This window comes from Panicum hallii, chromosome 8 (assembly GCF_002211085.1).
Source record: "Panicum hallii strain FIL2 chromosome 8, PHallii_v3.1, whole genome shotgun sequence".
Classification (NCBI taxonomy): Eukaryota; Viridiplantae; Streptophyta; class Magnoliopsida; order Poales; family Poaceae; genus Panicum; species Panicum hallii.
The window spans coordinates 30,109,877-30,125,642 of NC_038049.1; the positions used below are offsets into that span (position 1 = coordinate 30,109,877).

Below are 15,766 nucleotides of genomic sequence, written 5' to 3' on the forward strand. Positions count from 1 at the left end.
GAATTTGGCCGGCGAGTTTTGGCTTCTCTGTCCCGATGAGCCAAGGACCCAATTGCTTTGATCTAAATCTTTCTAAGGGTCTGACTGCAAGATTCGGTCCCTCCCTTCTAATTCAAATCAGTGATTTTAGAAATTTGTAGAAAATTTGTAGGAAATTCAGAAAAATGTCAAACTAGTTTTGTTTGAATCCTTGAAGTAAATTCTACAACTTTTGTTACTAGAGTTTAGTTTGAAGCTAAATGCTTTTACAGTTATTTTAAAGTTTAGAAAAAGGGTATTTTGTATATAACTTTTGCATGCTAGCTATATTTCATGTGATTTTTGGTATGTAACCTGTTTAGGGTGTAAGTAAACTTGTGTGCAAATTTAACCTTCAGTACTACACTTTAACTTGAACTCATTTAAATTTTGTTCAAATCAAGTTTGAAAAGAAATCAATTTATTCAAGTATGATGCTGATGCTTTCTTGCTTAGATCTTTTTACCATATATAGTTCTGATATTAAGTGACTTATAATGAATTTTCAAGCAATTAAGAGCACTATTTTACCTAAGGTTTAGATTTAGACTTGAAATTTAAACATAATTCAAATGCCTAGGTTTCTGTCTTCAAGAATTTATGAAAAATTTACAGTAAACTCATCTAATAGAGGTAAATCTACTTATCAAAATTTGAGACCAGAACCTTTATAGATTTCAAATTAGAAATAAAACTTGTTATCATAAGTTTAATTTACAAGAAGTAGATTAGAATTCTTAGAATTCAAATCCTTGTTTTGTGATGCTTTGACTTTGAATTATTGGATTGCAACTTTATCATGAAATAAAGTTCTTAAATCAACAACCATTGCTTCAAATCATTGCATATCATGTAGATTCGACTATACTCATCGACGGAACCTACGAGTTGATTCCGGAACCTAAGCAGGGCATTTCGGAAGACCAAGTGAACGTCGCCAAGGATTTAACTGAAGCTCCGAACCAAGGTTCAGAAAATCTTTGACATCCCTGACCCCAGCCCCACCCAAGAAGGCAAGCCCCGAACATAAACCGCTATTTTTACTACACTGCTATTTATATATCTATGTATATCTACTTGTGCATTTAAGTTTCTAGGAAATATATTGAAACCTTAGTTACATATTCCTAGGAACCTATGTATTGAACACTAGAACCTAAGTCCGACTAGCTGCTAAGCTAATAGGACCCGTAGAAGTCGAGTGATTTCCTGTCACTCGCGAGCTCATAGGAGTTGCATTGTTTACATTTCTGTAACCACTATAAGGATGACGGACGGGGTTGTGATTATGATTCATGACTTTAGTAGAAACCCCGTCTGTGTTGATGAAAATTTGATAAAGTCGCAGTGTGTGGTAGCGGTGGTTAAGCGTTTGAACGTACTAGCCACATGCTGCGAAATATGGTAAGCGGTAAGCCTAGTAACCGATCGGCCCGAGAAGTGGACATACCCCCCACCACTCGTAATTTGGTTTTTCACACACGCACCGACGTGCGGGAATACGTTCCGCACAGCGGATAGAAGTACGGTCATGTAGTCGCGCTACAGACGTACGTCGTGCACATTGGATGTGCGTATGGTCCTACAGTCGTTTGTGGTGGCACTGATCCACGAGTCGGAATGAAATGCAAACGGTTGCTTCGGAACGATCATTAGATGTTCCAAGCGTGTGAGTTAGGTTTATCCTTGCAAGGTTTTGAAATTCGATTCAGAATCGTCCGTTTCTCGTGGAGATTGAGACTGTTTGATCCCTTTGCCACATAGAGTAATAAGAGCACCCTGATTATGATCAAAGATGATGTTTGCTTAAAAAGTTCTACCATGTTTGAGTAACTATAGTTGCTTACTTAGAATGAATAATCAACTAGAACCTAAAAACTAAAAAGTTGAACTTAAGGACCTACTCTTTGTTGCTTTTCAGCTGAAATTATACCCAGAACCATTACAAGCCTTCATAGTCTAGCTACATGGCTAAGTATACCATGAAACGGGTAAGTCTTGCTGAGTATTAGAATACTCAGTCTTGCGATGTGACTTTTGTTCCAGGTAATCCCCCTGAGGACTCTGCTCTGCCTGTACCATGGTCCTATGCACTTCCCGATGGTTGGATAGTGGAATGGGATCTGTCCCCGGCCAACACAGGACCCTCCGTGATATTGAGCTTGGGCTTAGCTCAATATCCGTTTCGCGATGTCTAGTAGTGGCACGTTTTTAAATTCCGCTGCAGATACTCAAACTTTGAACAGTTTGTATAAATTCGTACTAGTTAGGTTCGCTACAATAAATGTTTGAATACTAATGTAATATTATGCCTGTGATGTAAAATTTGTCGGCGCTTGTATCTCTGGACTCGCCTTCGTGCGAGGTACCTTGTTTTGATCATGAGTTAGGTGGTTTTATCGGGACTTTACCCAACAAACCACGGGGTTACACCGTTTGAAGTGCGGTTGAGCCTTTAATACCTTTCGAGAAAGGATCAGCGCACTTGAGCCGGTGTAATTTAGGTTGGTTCTGCCACATATGTAGCCTTGGATGGAAGAGAAAAGCCAATAACTCTCCATCAGACTTGTGTTAAAAGAAATTTCAGAATTAAACTCGCTCCGTTCTAAATTGTAGGTCGTTTTGTTATATCTAGATACATAGATTTTGCTATGCATTTATATATACATTATGTCTACATACAAAATAAAATTTATGTATCTTGATTTGCCAAAACGAACTACAATTTGGAATGGAGGGAGTATTAAGTATTACTGAATAAGCACAAACGTCATATTTTCTCATAAGATATCTCTATCTCTACTATCTCTAAAACAAGTAATGATTCCTTGGTCCGTCAATCGGAATTCTAATCGGAATTGAACAAATTAATTGGAATCTTGGACAAATCAATCATAATCCAAGTCGGAACCCGGACAATCAATGTCTTACGTGGTCACGGCATGGTCTGGAATGAAAGAGCACAGAATTGAAGGTTACATATAGGTTCATATAAAATTTATATTACCCGTAGCAACGCTCGGGCACTATGCTAGTAAAATATAAAATGAACCAAAAGTTTCTTTTTAAAGAGCAGGTCGATCAAAACCTGAGCTTCTTGGGGATGACCATGGAAAGTAGTCTCCTCTTTGTTTTTTTCCCTTTTGGAGAAGTCGAAATGATCCTGTCCTCGTCAGGACGGGCGTTGTTGCTAACGTTACCAGGATCACTAGCAGCTCGTATGACATTGTGCTTCTTCACATGCTCTCTCACAAACTTGTTATAGATGAATACCGCTCCCCTGAAGTTTGGGAGCACCAACCAGGCTGTGAACAGCAGCTTCAGCTCATACCAGATTGGAATCCTGAAATTCACGGAGAGATGTCCCAGGAATAAGTCTAGTCAGATATTCAGATGGTCAATTTTGCGCACAGAAAATTGAATCCTCCATCTGAACATTTTTTTTTTGCAGATGTGGATGTCTGAAACTCTGAACAATTGCAGAAGGAGAAGTGACCAGCGTAGCAATTTTACCAGCGGATGAGGGAGTGCAGCACCATCTCCATGAGGGTGATGAATGAGTAAAGGATCCAGTATGCCAGCCACTGCTCGTCGTCGAGCTTTGACGAGCTCTCCATTGCCTGCACTGATGCATGTCTGGACCCATACAGAAGTGCTCTATAAATTCCAGAAACCAACCGAATTCTGAAAATGTTTACCGACCAAAAAGTAGAAGCACTTCTGAACTTACAAGGGGTAAAGTAGAGTGACAGTAGGCCTGTAGTAACGTTGATACACGAGAACAGAAACACAATTACGAACTGAACCGCAGTAACAAAAAAAATAAAGATCATCAGTGTGAATTCATACACACCACTTACCCTGCTAAGGAGTAAAGGTGAGATAGGGTCGTCCAAAGCTTTCCCATTTGCAGTGATGCTAACAATCTTGCTGTTTACCTTCTTGTTACTCAAGCCAGTGGTTTATGGACGGTGTGACCTATGTGTGTTGTTTGGATGACGATGTTTACACAGGGGAAAAGGTTGATGGCACGGGTTCTCTGCACTTGCCGGCCAAGTGAGCTTTATCCTGTCGACAGAGATGTGCACTACACGGCTGGTGAAACATCCAAAGGTAGCTGCATAAAGGGTAGTGGAAAAAAGACACTGCCAAGAATTGCAATGGCAGCCGGTAAACTTTCATGTTGCACAACAGCAAAATATTAGCTCATTCAGCAGGAAAGCCGGTTTTATTTTGGACAAATGGTACGAATCTCAGGCTTGTCCACGTGGATTGGGCTGGCATTTAGCCCATCCAAACAGCCCTTTAGGGAACAGTAAACCGCTAATTTCAACTCAATCATGGAGCTACGATTTATTTCAAATTTGCACATAACCATAGATTTAAGCCCTTCTGAGCAAAACAACAGCTATTTTAGAGAAAGATGGAGATTATTCAGACTTAAAAGCCTGTCCAAGAACATTGTATTGACTTTTTGTCAGATCTCTTGAGTCACATTCACATGATCAACACGGAAAGTTTGCTCTCGTCTCCATTCAATATTTCTGCTAGATGTTCAGACATACAGGATCGCCATATACATCAAACATCTCTATTTGAACTTTTGAAGTGAAGAGCATGAACGAACAAACACAGCTGGACACTAGAAACACTACAGGCTCTGCCTCCACAAGCCGCAGGGATCAGGTCACAGCACCGTGCTTCAGTAAGCTTCATGGTCCTGAAAACATTCAACCCAAACACATCAGCCACATGTTCAGTCAAGAAAAAAAAAATCCATCCTAAAAGTCTGAGAACTGCAAGTGCAGAAAAATCTGAATCTCTCATGAGGAGTTCAGTTCAGGTTAGCTCAGGTCACCTTCTTGGGGGTGACGAAGGCGAGGAACTTGCTCATGGGCTTCTCCTTGTCCTTGGGAGAAGAGGATGGCGACTTGTCGTCCTTCTTACTCTTGCCGCTGGAGCCGCCGCCGGCGGTGAGGCCGTGCTTCCGGAGCTGCTCCCTGACGAACTTGTCGTAGATGAAGGCCGCGCCCCTGAAGTTGGGGAGCACCAGCCACGCGATGAACAGCAGCTTCAGCTCGTACCAAATCGGGATCCTGAGAATCAGTTCCAAGCAAATCTTCAGGTTAGCTGTTTACAAGAACAGGTAGCAATGAAAAAAAATAAAACAACGAGGAGATTAAGCAAAAATCATGGATGAAATCATCAATCAGAACGTACCAGTAGATGAGGGACTCGAGCACCATCTCCATGAGCGTGATGAAGGAGTAGAGGATCCAGTAGGCGAGCCACTGCTCGTCATCAAGCTTCGACGGGCTCTCCATCGCCTGCACTGACGCGTACAGGGGGTACAGGAGTATGACCGTTGGCCTGCAAGAAACCAAGAACCCAAAAAGAAAATCAGCAGATAACTTCAGACACCTGATCTGAGTTGAACCGAAAGCTCAAAAAGAGAGGAATAAAACGATGCAATAACTGAAAAGAAAATATGAAATGGTAAGAGATTGATGATCCGAAGTTGTGAACATACCCTGCAAGGGAGTGGAGGTGAGTGAGGATCGTCCAGAGCTTGCCCATCTTCTACAACCTTCCTCCCAGCTCACTTGGTGGCCCTGTCTGTGCTGTCGCTTGCAGTTGCCGCTATCACTGGGAGCTGAGCTAGAGCGATGGACAGACAGATGCGTGAGTGAGCGAGCCAAATGAAATGCGTCTTTGCCTGCTTTGGATTTGGGTGAGGTTCCAGGGAAGGGGACGCTGAGGTTAATTATATAGGAAGCCACAGTGTGGCTGGGGCGGAGGACCCGTGGCGCGGCGCCATTGGGGACGTGCTTTTTTTTGTCTGGATTAGATGGAGAGGGGGGACGGCCACACGTGGCAACATGGTACAGCACCGTCCAAGTCAGGTACTCTGTTGAATCTGGGAGTAGTTTAAAGGCCTTGGATTGATGGGAGATCCAGGACAGGGCAGCGAGGTGAAAAGGCAGAGGCAACTTGTACCGGGACGATGAAGGAAATGGGAGCTGCTGCATCCGTGCCTGCATTACAATATGTCAGATTCAGAGATGCTCCAATCTCAGTTCATGTGGATCCTCGTGATTTCAGTTTTCTATATATCAAAAATTAATCGAATCTATAGGATTACAAGCAAAACTTCACAAGGCGGAACCCTGAAGAAAATGAGACTAGCAGAGGTCCTGTGTGTGTTGTTGTACAACGGAGGTACAAAAGCAACCATAACTAGGATAGAAAAAAAGGTAAGAATTTCAACAAAAAAAAAACTATTCGGACTGACATTTTACGGCGAGGAATTCATGAAATTAACCAAATTTTTGATAATCAACAATGCAAACACAACCAGAGCAATGCCACTGAAAGTCAGATCACAAGAGATCTGCGAACCCAAAGAATCGGATGATCCCGAGCCAATTGTAGATCTTAATTTCGCAGGTGATAATTTTTATACTTTAACACGGATGAGATAACCTTAAGTCCTTAACAAAATACATAAAAATCCCAGCACTATGTATTTTCATTTCATCTTCCAGAAGACGCTTATTTATAATGCCAAAATATATCTGTTTCCTAAGGTAGGATACGACCGTCATGATTCTGGGATCCCATCGTGTGAGAGTGGTAGCAGAACACATGGAGCCTCGGGGCGCTGGCACGTGTCCCGTGTGGACCCTCGCATGATGGGGTGAGCGAGTGGATTTGAATATCTAATCCAGCGCTTCATGCTCATCATCACCACCACCCAAGGCCCAGGCGCTTTCTTTCACTCGGCAGCACGGCGGGGCAGGCAGAAAGCGGCCGGCGTGGCCCCACGTCACCGGCCGGAGCAGGCACGCCGGCCGTCCGTGTCCGTCGAGTCCCCCTGGCCTCGGGCTCCGGGAGAGACCGACCGAGTGGCATGGACAGGGGCAGGCACGGCACGGCCGCGCGGCCCGGGACATGAAAGAACGTGTCAGGTCGGCGCGGCAGATCCGCTCCGCACAGGTCGCCTGCCGCCGCCGCCCACGCGGTGGGCACGCGGCGTCTGCCCGGCCTGACGGAGCGCCGAGGAACCGGTCCGTCGGTGGCGCCGGGGACACGGTCACACGGGATTAACAATCATCACTCCCCTGCAGTCAATTGATGCTGCCTGGTTTCAGCCAAGCTTTGCAGCAGCTCCCTTTCCGCCGGTTAGCTAAGCAGTGTTTGGTTGAGAAGTCAGGCGAAAACAGAGCGGTTTCATCCTAGATTTTGGAACGGAGCCGTTCTGTTCCGTGTTTGGTAAACTGGAACGGAACCGTTCCGTTTTTTTATTTGGTTGTAGAGTGAACTGAAACGGAACCGCTCCGTTTTTTATTTAGTTGTAGAGTGAACTGAAACGAAGTGGCTCCATCCAGTGTTTGGTTCAGAAGTCAAGTGAAATACTTGTCTTGTTTCTTCAAAGGAGAGAGACGGACGAGCGGATTGGGGAGCGCTCCGCTCGCGAGCGGCTCCGTCCAGTTGTTTTCGGGGAGCCTCCCAATCCCGGATCTGAGGGAAATATTCCCTAGGTGGAACGGCTCCGCTCCAATGGCTCGCGAACCAAACATCTTGTTTCTTCGAAGGAGAGAGACGGACGAGCGGATTGGGGAGCGCTCCGCTCGCGAGCGGCTCCGTCCAGTTGTTTTCGGGGAGCCTCCCAATCCCGGATCTGAGGGAAATATTCCCTAGGTGGAACGGCTCCGCTCCAATGGCTCGCGAACCAAACATCCCTAAAGTGCGAATGGAAAGGCTCCGTCCCAGCTAGTTCTGGAATCAAACACTACCTAAATGTAATGATGATACTGGCACTGGATGGACAGTTACTACTAGCTTCATTGCATTGCTGTTCAGGTGAGGACTGGTCCGGAAGCGCGACACTCTGAGCCAGTACTTTGCCCATGAGTGGACTCGGTGCCGCGGTGCCACACAGAGCTTGGCAAAGTGTCACGACCTGAAATAGCGAGCCTTCTTTCGCTGTCGAATACGTAACCACCACCACCATCATCGATCTTGCTTGCTTGTACCCTCAGCTCTGAAAGCCATGGACACGTCGACACCTGAAATAAGGAACATTACCAATGATATGGAAACATCTCATAGGTGGCATCCGCATAACACAAACAACATGGCCGACTAGTACGATGGACCATGATCGATTTCACTGCAATGCTGAACCGCGAAAACCACGCAACGGCCCATTTTGCAGCCCGACAAGAAACTTTCCAAATCCAGCCTACCCATTTTGGGAGTTTTTTTTAAAAAGGGGCTAAAAAAAAAACTAAATTCGAAAAAGGGGTGCCAGTTGGATAAATTTAGGAAAATGGGTGCCTCCCGCCCGCTGGGAGGGCGGAAAGGAGCCTCCCGCCCAACCATAGGGCGGGATGCTCAAAAAAAATTTCCAGGGACCTCTTCGCGAATAAGAAAACTTTTTTTATTCGCGAAGAGGTCCCTGAAGCAGGCCTCCCGCCCGGCCACTGGGCGGGATGCCTCCCGCCCGGCCACTGGGCGGGATGCCTCCTGGTATTGTTATTTCATGTGTGTGTGTTTTCTGGCTTCCAAAATTCGTAACAATTCACAGAAAAATCCAAAAATAGCAAAACTAGTTTTGTTAGAAACTAGATTTCAAACTCTATAACTTTTGTTAATGGAGTTTAGTTTGAAACAAAATACTTTTACCCCTATTTTAAAACTAAGATTAAGAAAAGTTTATGCTTAACTTTAGAATTTCATGGTTTGTTGTTTATGAAGTTTGGTATGACTATTCTATAAACTCTAGGTACCTTTGTGCAAAGTTTATGCTTAACTTTAGGATTTTTCAAATAGTTTCTAAAACCTATAATCTTATGCTCCTGGTCCATTTTTGTTATATTTTTTCTTAGATTATTTGTTTCAGAAACTATTTGAAATTCAGAATTTTTTCAAATATAAGATTCATTCGCCATACTCTTATGTATGCACATAAAATTTTAATTCAATCTTCCAAGAAAGATTACGGTATCTAAAACTCGGACGAAGATAGTTAAACGATAACGTTTGCAACGTAGAATCTAAATATTACGATAGTACAATACATGAAGCCATTTAAAATAAAATAATATGATAATAAACATTACAAATATTACAAATACATGAATCCAAATATTGTGTCTTCAGTCAATGCGGCAAATATTACAAATACGTATCTAGGTCTGATAGAATCTCAACGCAGCAAATATTACATATGAGCAAACAACGTTTAAATAAAATTACAACTAAATGATGCCTGATGACGTACTAGCACTCGATCGGCAACGTCTCCCACTTCTTGATGCAACCGGAGGTCTTCCATCTGTAGCATCACCTGTAGGGCCAGCTTCAGCACAACTGGGGCCAGCATCATTGATTGGACAACGTTTATACGTGTGTCCAATCTGATTACATGCACTGCAGCATTGTATCCTCGGACGGAGCTCTGACTCATCCATATCATTACGAATACGCCGTGACTGACGGCGTCCTCTCTTAACCCGTGATGATCTTGGGTCTGGAATATAGATAACAGGATTCGCTGTCTCAGTGAACGATCCAACCAAACGGAACCCATAGATCTCATACTGCCAGGTGCTAGCAATTGTCTCCTTTCTGAAGTAATGTGAAACATATATATCGACAGGATGTCCAATATCCGCACAAGCAGCCATTACATGAGAACAAGGTAAGTGCAGCAACTTGGGCCTCATGCATGAGCAACAACAAGTTCCATCGAACTTGAGAATGCACTCCTTTACAGGAGTTTGACGTCTCATGCCATGTCGCGCCCTATCTTTAGGAGATACCTCAAACTTGAGCTCCTGTGTTCCACATTGCCGTACATGGTGTAGCCGGGCGCTTTCTGCCTTCTTAGTCATATATTCTGTTACCTTGAATCCAAAATTTCTGTCTGGATCTCGCATGAATATCTGATTTTTAGTGAACCGCTCCCGAAAGTAATCGGTACACCCGCGGACAATGAATTCAACAATTGCAACCAGTGGAAGCCCACGAACACCTCGCAGCACCCAATTGTAAACTTCGGCGAAGTTGGTGGTCATTATACCGTACCTTGCACCATCGGTATCATAAAGTAACGCCCACTTCTCCTTAGGTTCATTCTCAATCCATTCAGAAAATTTTTTCACCGCTGACCCAGATCTTCTGCGAGTACGTGCAGTATCTGTTGGCAAAGAGCACAAAGCCTCTGCTTCATCCTGTGCAGTTATGTTTTTTGATGCGTCCTCGGCTCTTTTCTTCCCGGTCAGTTCATCAAGTTTCTGCCACTGCTTGTTAAATTTTTGCTGATTTGTTTCCTTGCATAGCCTCTTGAACATATCCATAAGGTGCTTGTTCTTGAATTGCCTGAAAAAGTTTGCACCGATATGCCTCATGCACCACCTACTGCGAATATCACGCCACTTGGGCGGCTCTCCGGTCTCCACACACCCCTGCTGCAAATCTAGAATTGCCCTCAGTATGCCGGCGTGACGATCATGAATCAGGCAGACATCTTCCCTATCCCGAACGACTGCAAGCTTAACCCGTTCCAGAAACCAGTACCAACTGTCTGTGTTCTCACTCTCAACAAAAGCAAAAGCAACAGGCAGCAATTGATTGTTTCCATCCACTCCAATAGCTGTCAGCATTTGCAATCTATACTTTCCTGTGAGAAAGGTCCCGTCGATGCACAGGATAGGCCGGCAGTGATGGAATGCGTTAATGCATGGACCCAAGCTGAAAAAGACCCGCTGCAATATGTGGGGCGGACCTTCTCCTCTGTCTAGAGTTTTCAGGTCATAGTAGCTTTCAGGATTTCTCTGACATAGGACGGCCAGCATTCGAGGAACATTATCATATGCAGCCTCGAACGTACCAAACCTCATCTCCAACACCTTTTGTTTTGCACTCCACGCCTTACTGTATGAGATGGTATACTTGTACTTTTCCTGAATGTACCTGATAATAGACTTTGGTTCATATGACAAGTTCTGTACTATCGTCCCGTACATCTCATTTGCGATGTATTGCGACGTGAGGTTGCGATGGCTCTTCTGCACCCCAGGCAAATGACAAGTGTGCTGAGTGACAATGGAGCATTCCCAATAATCTTTCCATTTACCCTTGTAGGCATGCACCCGCCATGGACAGCCATCCTTCACACATACCACATCGTACTTACGAGATTTGCACTCGACTGTCTTAAACTCTCGCATAAGAGAGAGAGACCAGCACTTAACAGCTTCCTTCACCTCTTCAATTGAGTGGTACCTTGCACCCTGGATAATTTCATTCTCCCTGCAATCCGAAGGCCAGCTACATCCGTCATCTACGACAAGATGACTGAAGTCGCTGCTTACCCAATCTTGAGGCACATCATCGTCATCATCAGACGAATCGGCATTCATTGCTTCATCCAATTCACGTTCTTCGTCTTGCAGCTGTTCAACAATAAAGGGTATGTTCTCCCCCTCATCAGCCACGCATTGAGGTGCTGCGGTGCCACCTGCCTCAATGTTTGCCTCCTCGACTTCTTCATCAATATTTTCATCCCCCAGACCAGCTTCAATGTTTATCAAAGGAGGGTTTTGGTGCACACTGACAAGGAGTACCAGTGGCCACTGCCAATGACTTGCATTTTGCAGATAAGTTAGCCAGTCCTCGTTGCTTGCAAGTGGCATAAGCTCCCAGATCAAAGCGTGAGTGGTACGATTTATGACGCATTGAACACTCACAGTGTGTGTCTCCTGATTAATCCTTAGTCCCCTCATTAACCAGTTGCATAGGGATTCAAATGTCCTCTCGTGCGGTCTGGTAATTCCTCTGACCGCACAGTTGAATTCACTTAAATCTACCCCATTCGGCCCATAAATCACATTTCCTTCTCCGTAATATATACTGAAAATACCCTTCTCGGAAGACATATCTGTCAATCATTAATAAACTAGTTATACTACATATTAATACACAACGAACGACGATCCTAAATTTCAGCGACTCTCAGATTATATTTTACACATTCTAAACTATTCAGATTATAAATTATACTAAAAACAAATGAAAATACTAAAACTATTCAAAATATAACTACTCTATCAAATATTTCCTAAATTATAGTTATTTTCAAGTACTTATATGGCTAGAACGAGAATATACCTCAAAATCGACGTGTGGACAGGGCTTCGCCGCTTCCTCTTCTCTCTTCCTCTCCTCTCTTTCTCTTTTTTTTGATTTTTGCTGGATAAAATGGCATTTTTGGGGCAGGTTGGGGCTTAAATAGCCGGTGGGGGGACATCCCGCCCGACCAAAGGGCGGGATGCATCCCGCCCGACCAAAGGGCGGGATGCATCCCGCCCTTTGGTTGGGCGGGATGCCCTCCCAGGGACCTCTTCGCGAAGAAATTATTTGCGAAGAGGCCCTCGGGTGACATCCCGCCCGCTGGGTGGGCGGGATGTCCCGGGCCCCACGCGTCCCGCCCGTTCAGCGGGCTGGAGGCACCCATTTCCCTAAATTTTCCCAACGGCCACCCCTTTTTCGAATTTTTTTTTATCCCTTTTTTTAAAAAAATTCCCCATTTTGGGGGGTCACTGCAGTCTGCAGGTCAGCAATGGCCCTTCACATTTTCTGAGTTTTTTTTTCAGCATAACACATTTTCTGAGTTTTGGATAGAACATCATAGCAACTTCGTTACAGGACAGAAAACGATTGCCGCCTCGTGATCCAAGGATAATTAGTGGAAACCAGTCCGCGCGCGCTACAGCATCCAAGATCAAACACCCATACAAAATTACCCAGATTCTGCCATTCTGGAACCATCGAAAGACCAAATGATGTTGTATCCGTCATTTCGCTTCTGGCTGGGAGGCCGCCTTCTTGTTCTGCCTGATTGACCTCGGAACAAATGTAAGGCCACGAGAGCGACGGTGGCCAAAGGTGACGTTTGCAGGGGTGGAATCCGCTGTGCTCAGTTTCGACACGGCAGAAGTCAGCCCGTCAATCTTCTGTTCGACCTCCATTTCATTTTCCTTCGCCTCCTTATGCTGACGGTCGTTCTCTATAGACTCTTTATGGTCATGCTGCTTTGGTCGATACCTCCAGTTTGTTTGCCTTGTGCCTTTCCCATCTACGTCCATCGAGTTATCCCTTGTCTCTTCTCCCTTGTGAGCAGTTTGCCTCCTATGGGACTTCTGACGCTGGCGCTGGGAGGGCCGTGCCTTTTTGAAGAACTCGAATGACTTGGGGAACTGATGCTTATCAATGAGGTGCTGCTGCCGACTTTTGTAACTCTTCAACTTCACCCCACAACCCTCCACCAAACACTCGTACTGTTACCAAAAAAAAATTGAATATGTTAACATACAAGTGACTGTCCAAACCTGAAGCACTAACAAAGAATTACTACTGTAAATTTGCCAACAGTAAAATGTTATTGATACTCTGAAAACCTCCATAAGTAGGATTAGGAACATACGTTAACTCATTTTTCATCCTGATAGTAAGAAATAATTCTAATATCTATCAGTTTTTGAAAACGCTATACTTCAAACCATGTTTCTGTACACGTCGCTAATCAGTGAAAAGATGGACAATTAATATAAATGGTAGCTGGATAGATGGTATTACCATTGGAAAACCACGGGCAACTTTTGCTTGGAAATACGAGTCATGTGCCTCAGACACATGAATGCTTAGCAACCTTGAAGTTGGATATACTCTTGAACATACAGAGCATGAAGCAGTATGTCGAGTGACATAGTGGTCCTCAAAGTCCTCCAAACAATCTAGATGGACACCACAACCCGCAATTGGGCAAAACAAAGTACTGCAAGAGTTTGACACATGACTGCATTAGAAAAATAATAGAAACAACAAGGGGGAAAGTATCTACTGCAGCAGATAAAACACAAAGCATGCTTGATCTTAGGACAGTATTCAATCTTTTTGGATACAAGGTTTCTGGCAAGGATGTTGACCTAGCCTTGAGATTGAGGACAAAATTATTCTCAGCTCCAACCTAGGGGCCTTAGGTTTAGGGTGACCTCTTTTCTGGAGTGTACCAGTAGTCATCCTGCTTGCAAGTAAGCAGGCCATCAATTCTATTTGTCACTATTGGAATGACCACCGAAGGTTAGATTAGGAACCTCCAGTTGCTAATTTTGGTTGGCCTTCTATCAGACAAGTGAGGCAAGGCTCAAAACAAACATAGAACTACAGAATGAAATGTGTTCACTTATATCTTTACAGAGTATAAACCCCAGATTACAACCCTTAGTACATGTAATGCGCCTAACAGCCACTGCCCGAACTGTATCATGCTTCAGCTCACTGGTCTATGCATTTGCGGAAATTCCTAGCAACATATCCTGCATCCTATCATTGGAACTAGGAACTCAGAGACTTACCAAACCACTTCTAGTCACCTGTTATCAGCGAAGTGGAGACTGGAGACAATATTTCAGCATGGCGGTGTGCTAGATTATTTTGTTTTCCAATTTCCACTAGAGATATACATATATGCGCATGACAAATGGATCATTGAACTCAGAATAGAATGACATGCAATTGGAAAGGTAATTTCATACCACGTGCTGGCTACTTCCATCTTCTCAAGCTGGTTCCGGTCATCTTCTGAGAGATCCAAGGCCACCTATAATATGCAACAAACAAACAAACAAAGAGGTTAATCAAACTTCAATACAAACCTTGCACAACGAATTGAGTCAAACGCGCTGAGTTGATATTGCATTTGCAGGAATAGAACAGAGAGAAAGTCTCTAGTTTCAGAGACATCCAAGGGACTCTTTATCACCCCAGACCTATGGAATGGAAGGTCCGTCTAGTAGCAATTCGTTTTCGCTCCGTAACGCCAAACCAAAATTCAACGCGTGGACAGGGCCGATTTCACCGAGTGAATTTGGATCTACGGACCAGTACTACCACAACCAATCGAACCCCCGAAGAAACATCAGTTGCTCGCAGTTTCGTGCATAAAAAAATTTAAGTGCGGCGTTTAACATTTCGTTAGAATCTGCTCGCCCCGCTCAGCCTCAACCCCAAATGGCCCCTGGAACAGGAATCTCCTCACGCGCCGTACCGAAGCGTTCGCAAAAAGGGCTCAGCTGGGAGCGGACGCGGGGACGCGGGAGGGGAGAGGCGATTAGACGTACGTGCTTGGCGAGGAGCTCGCGCTCGAGGTCCCCGGCGGCGAAGAAGGGGTCGTCTGGGGCGAGCCGCCGCCGCGCCGCGAGCCAGAACCCTAGCTCCGGCCCCGCCGCCGCCTTGGGCGCCGCCTCGGCCTCGGCCTCCACCTCCTCCATGGCGTCCTCCGGCCTCTGCTGCATCCCGTCGATCCGGCGGCGGGCCCTCTCCGAGCCTCCGCTCGCCGCCGTGGGGTTGGGGTGGGGGCGGAGAGCGAGAGGGGAGGAATCGAGTTCGAATTCGAATTCCGCGATGCGGCCGATGCCGGCGAGGAGAGAGAGGGGGGAGTCGTCCCCGTGCGCGTGCGTGGGGAATGGAATGAATTGGACTGGGCTGACCCAATCTCATGGGCTGCCGTAATGGCGGCCCGTCCTGCGACGTTGTTGGACGAGACACTACACCTGAGTATGGGCCGGGCTTGGTCCATTCGGATTAGGAAGATGAATTTTCTGAAGTTTTTTTTATAAGGATTTTCTGAAGGCTTTTTGGGAGTGACTACATGACATGCCTTTTCAGTCTCAGTAATACT

At 45.0% G+C, this 15,766-nt stretch overlaps 3 protein-coding genes across 3 annotated transcripts; all 3 read right to left on the reverse strand.

Moving 5' to 3' along the window:
- Nucleotides 1-2,921: 2,921 nt before the first annotated feature.
- LOC112903268 (HVA22-like protein e) lies at nt 2,922-4,275 on the reverse strand. Its single transcript, XM_025972503.1, has 5 exons — nt 3,879-4,275; nt 3,749-3,775; nt 3,532-3,654; nt 3,107-3,361; nt 2,922-2,965 (listed from the first exon to the last, which is right to left on the reverse strand). The coding sequence occupies exons 1-5, from the start codon at nt 3,923-3,925 to the stop codon at nt 2,938-2,940; spliced, it is 480 nt and encodes a 159-aa protein (XP_025828288.1). The 5' UTR covers nt 3,926-4,275; the 3' UTR covers nt 2,922-2,937.
- A 173-nt stretch (nt 4,276-4,448) lies between these two features.
- Nucleotides 4,449-5,761, reverse strand: LOC112902716 (HVA22-like protein e). The gene is made up of 4 exons (XM_025971882.1): nt 5,549-5,761; nt 5,239-5,388; nt 4,877-5,114; nt 4,449-4,738 (listed from the first exon to the last, which is right to left on the reverse strand). The coding sequence occupies exons 1-4, from the start codon at nt 5,593-5,595 to the stop codon at nt 4,721-4,723; spliced, it is 453 nt and encodes a 150-aa protein (XP_025827667.1). The 5' UTR covers nt 5,596-5,761; the 3' UTR covers nt 4,449-4,720.
- Nucleotides 5,762-12,640: 6,879 nt separating this feature from the next.
- LOC112901955 (zinc finger protein 511) lies at nt 12,641-15,517 on the reverse strand. The gene is made up of 4 exons (XM_025970832.1): nt 15,207-15,517; nt 14,622-14,686; nt 13,663-13,861; nt 12,641-13,364 (listed from the first exon to the last, which is right to left on the reverse strand). The coding sequence occupies exons 1-4, from the start codon at nt 15,378-15,380 to the stop codon at nt 12,882-12,884; spliced, it is 921 nt and encodes a 306-aa protein (XP_025826617.1). The 5' UTR covers nt 15,381-15,517; the 3' UTR covers nt 12,641-12,881.
- Between the last annotated feature and the right edge of the window lie 249 nt (nt 15,518-15,766).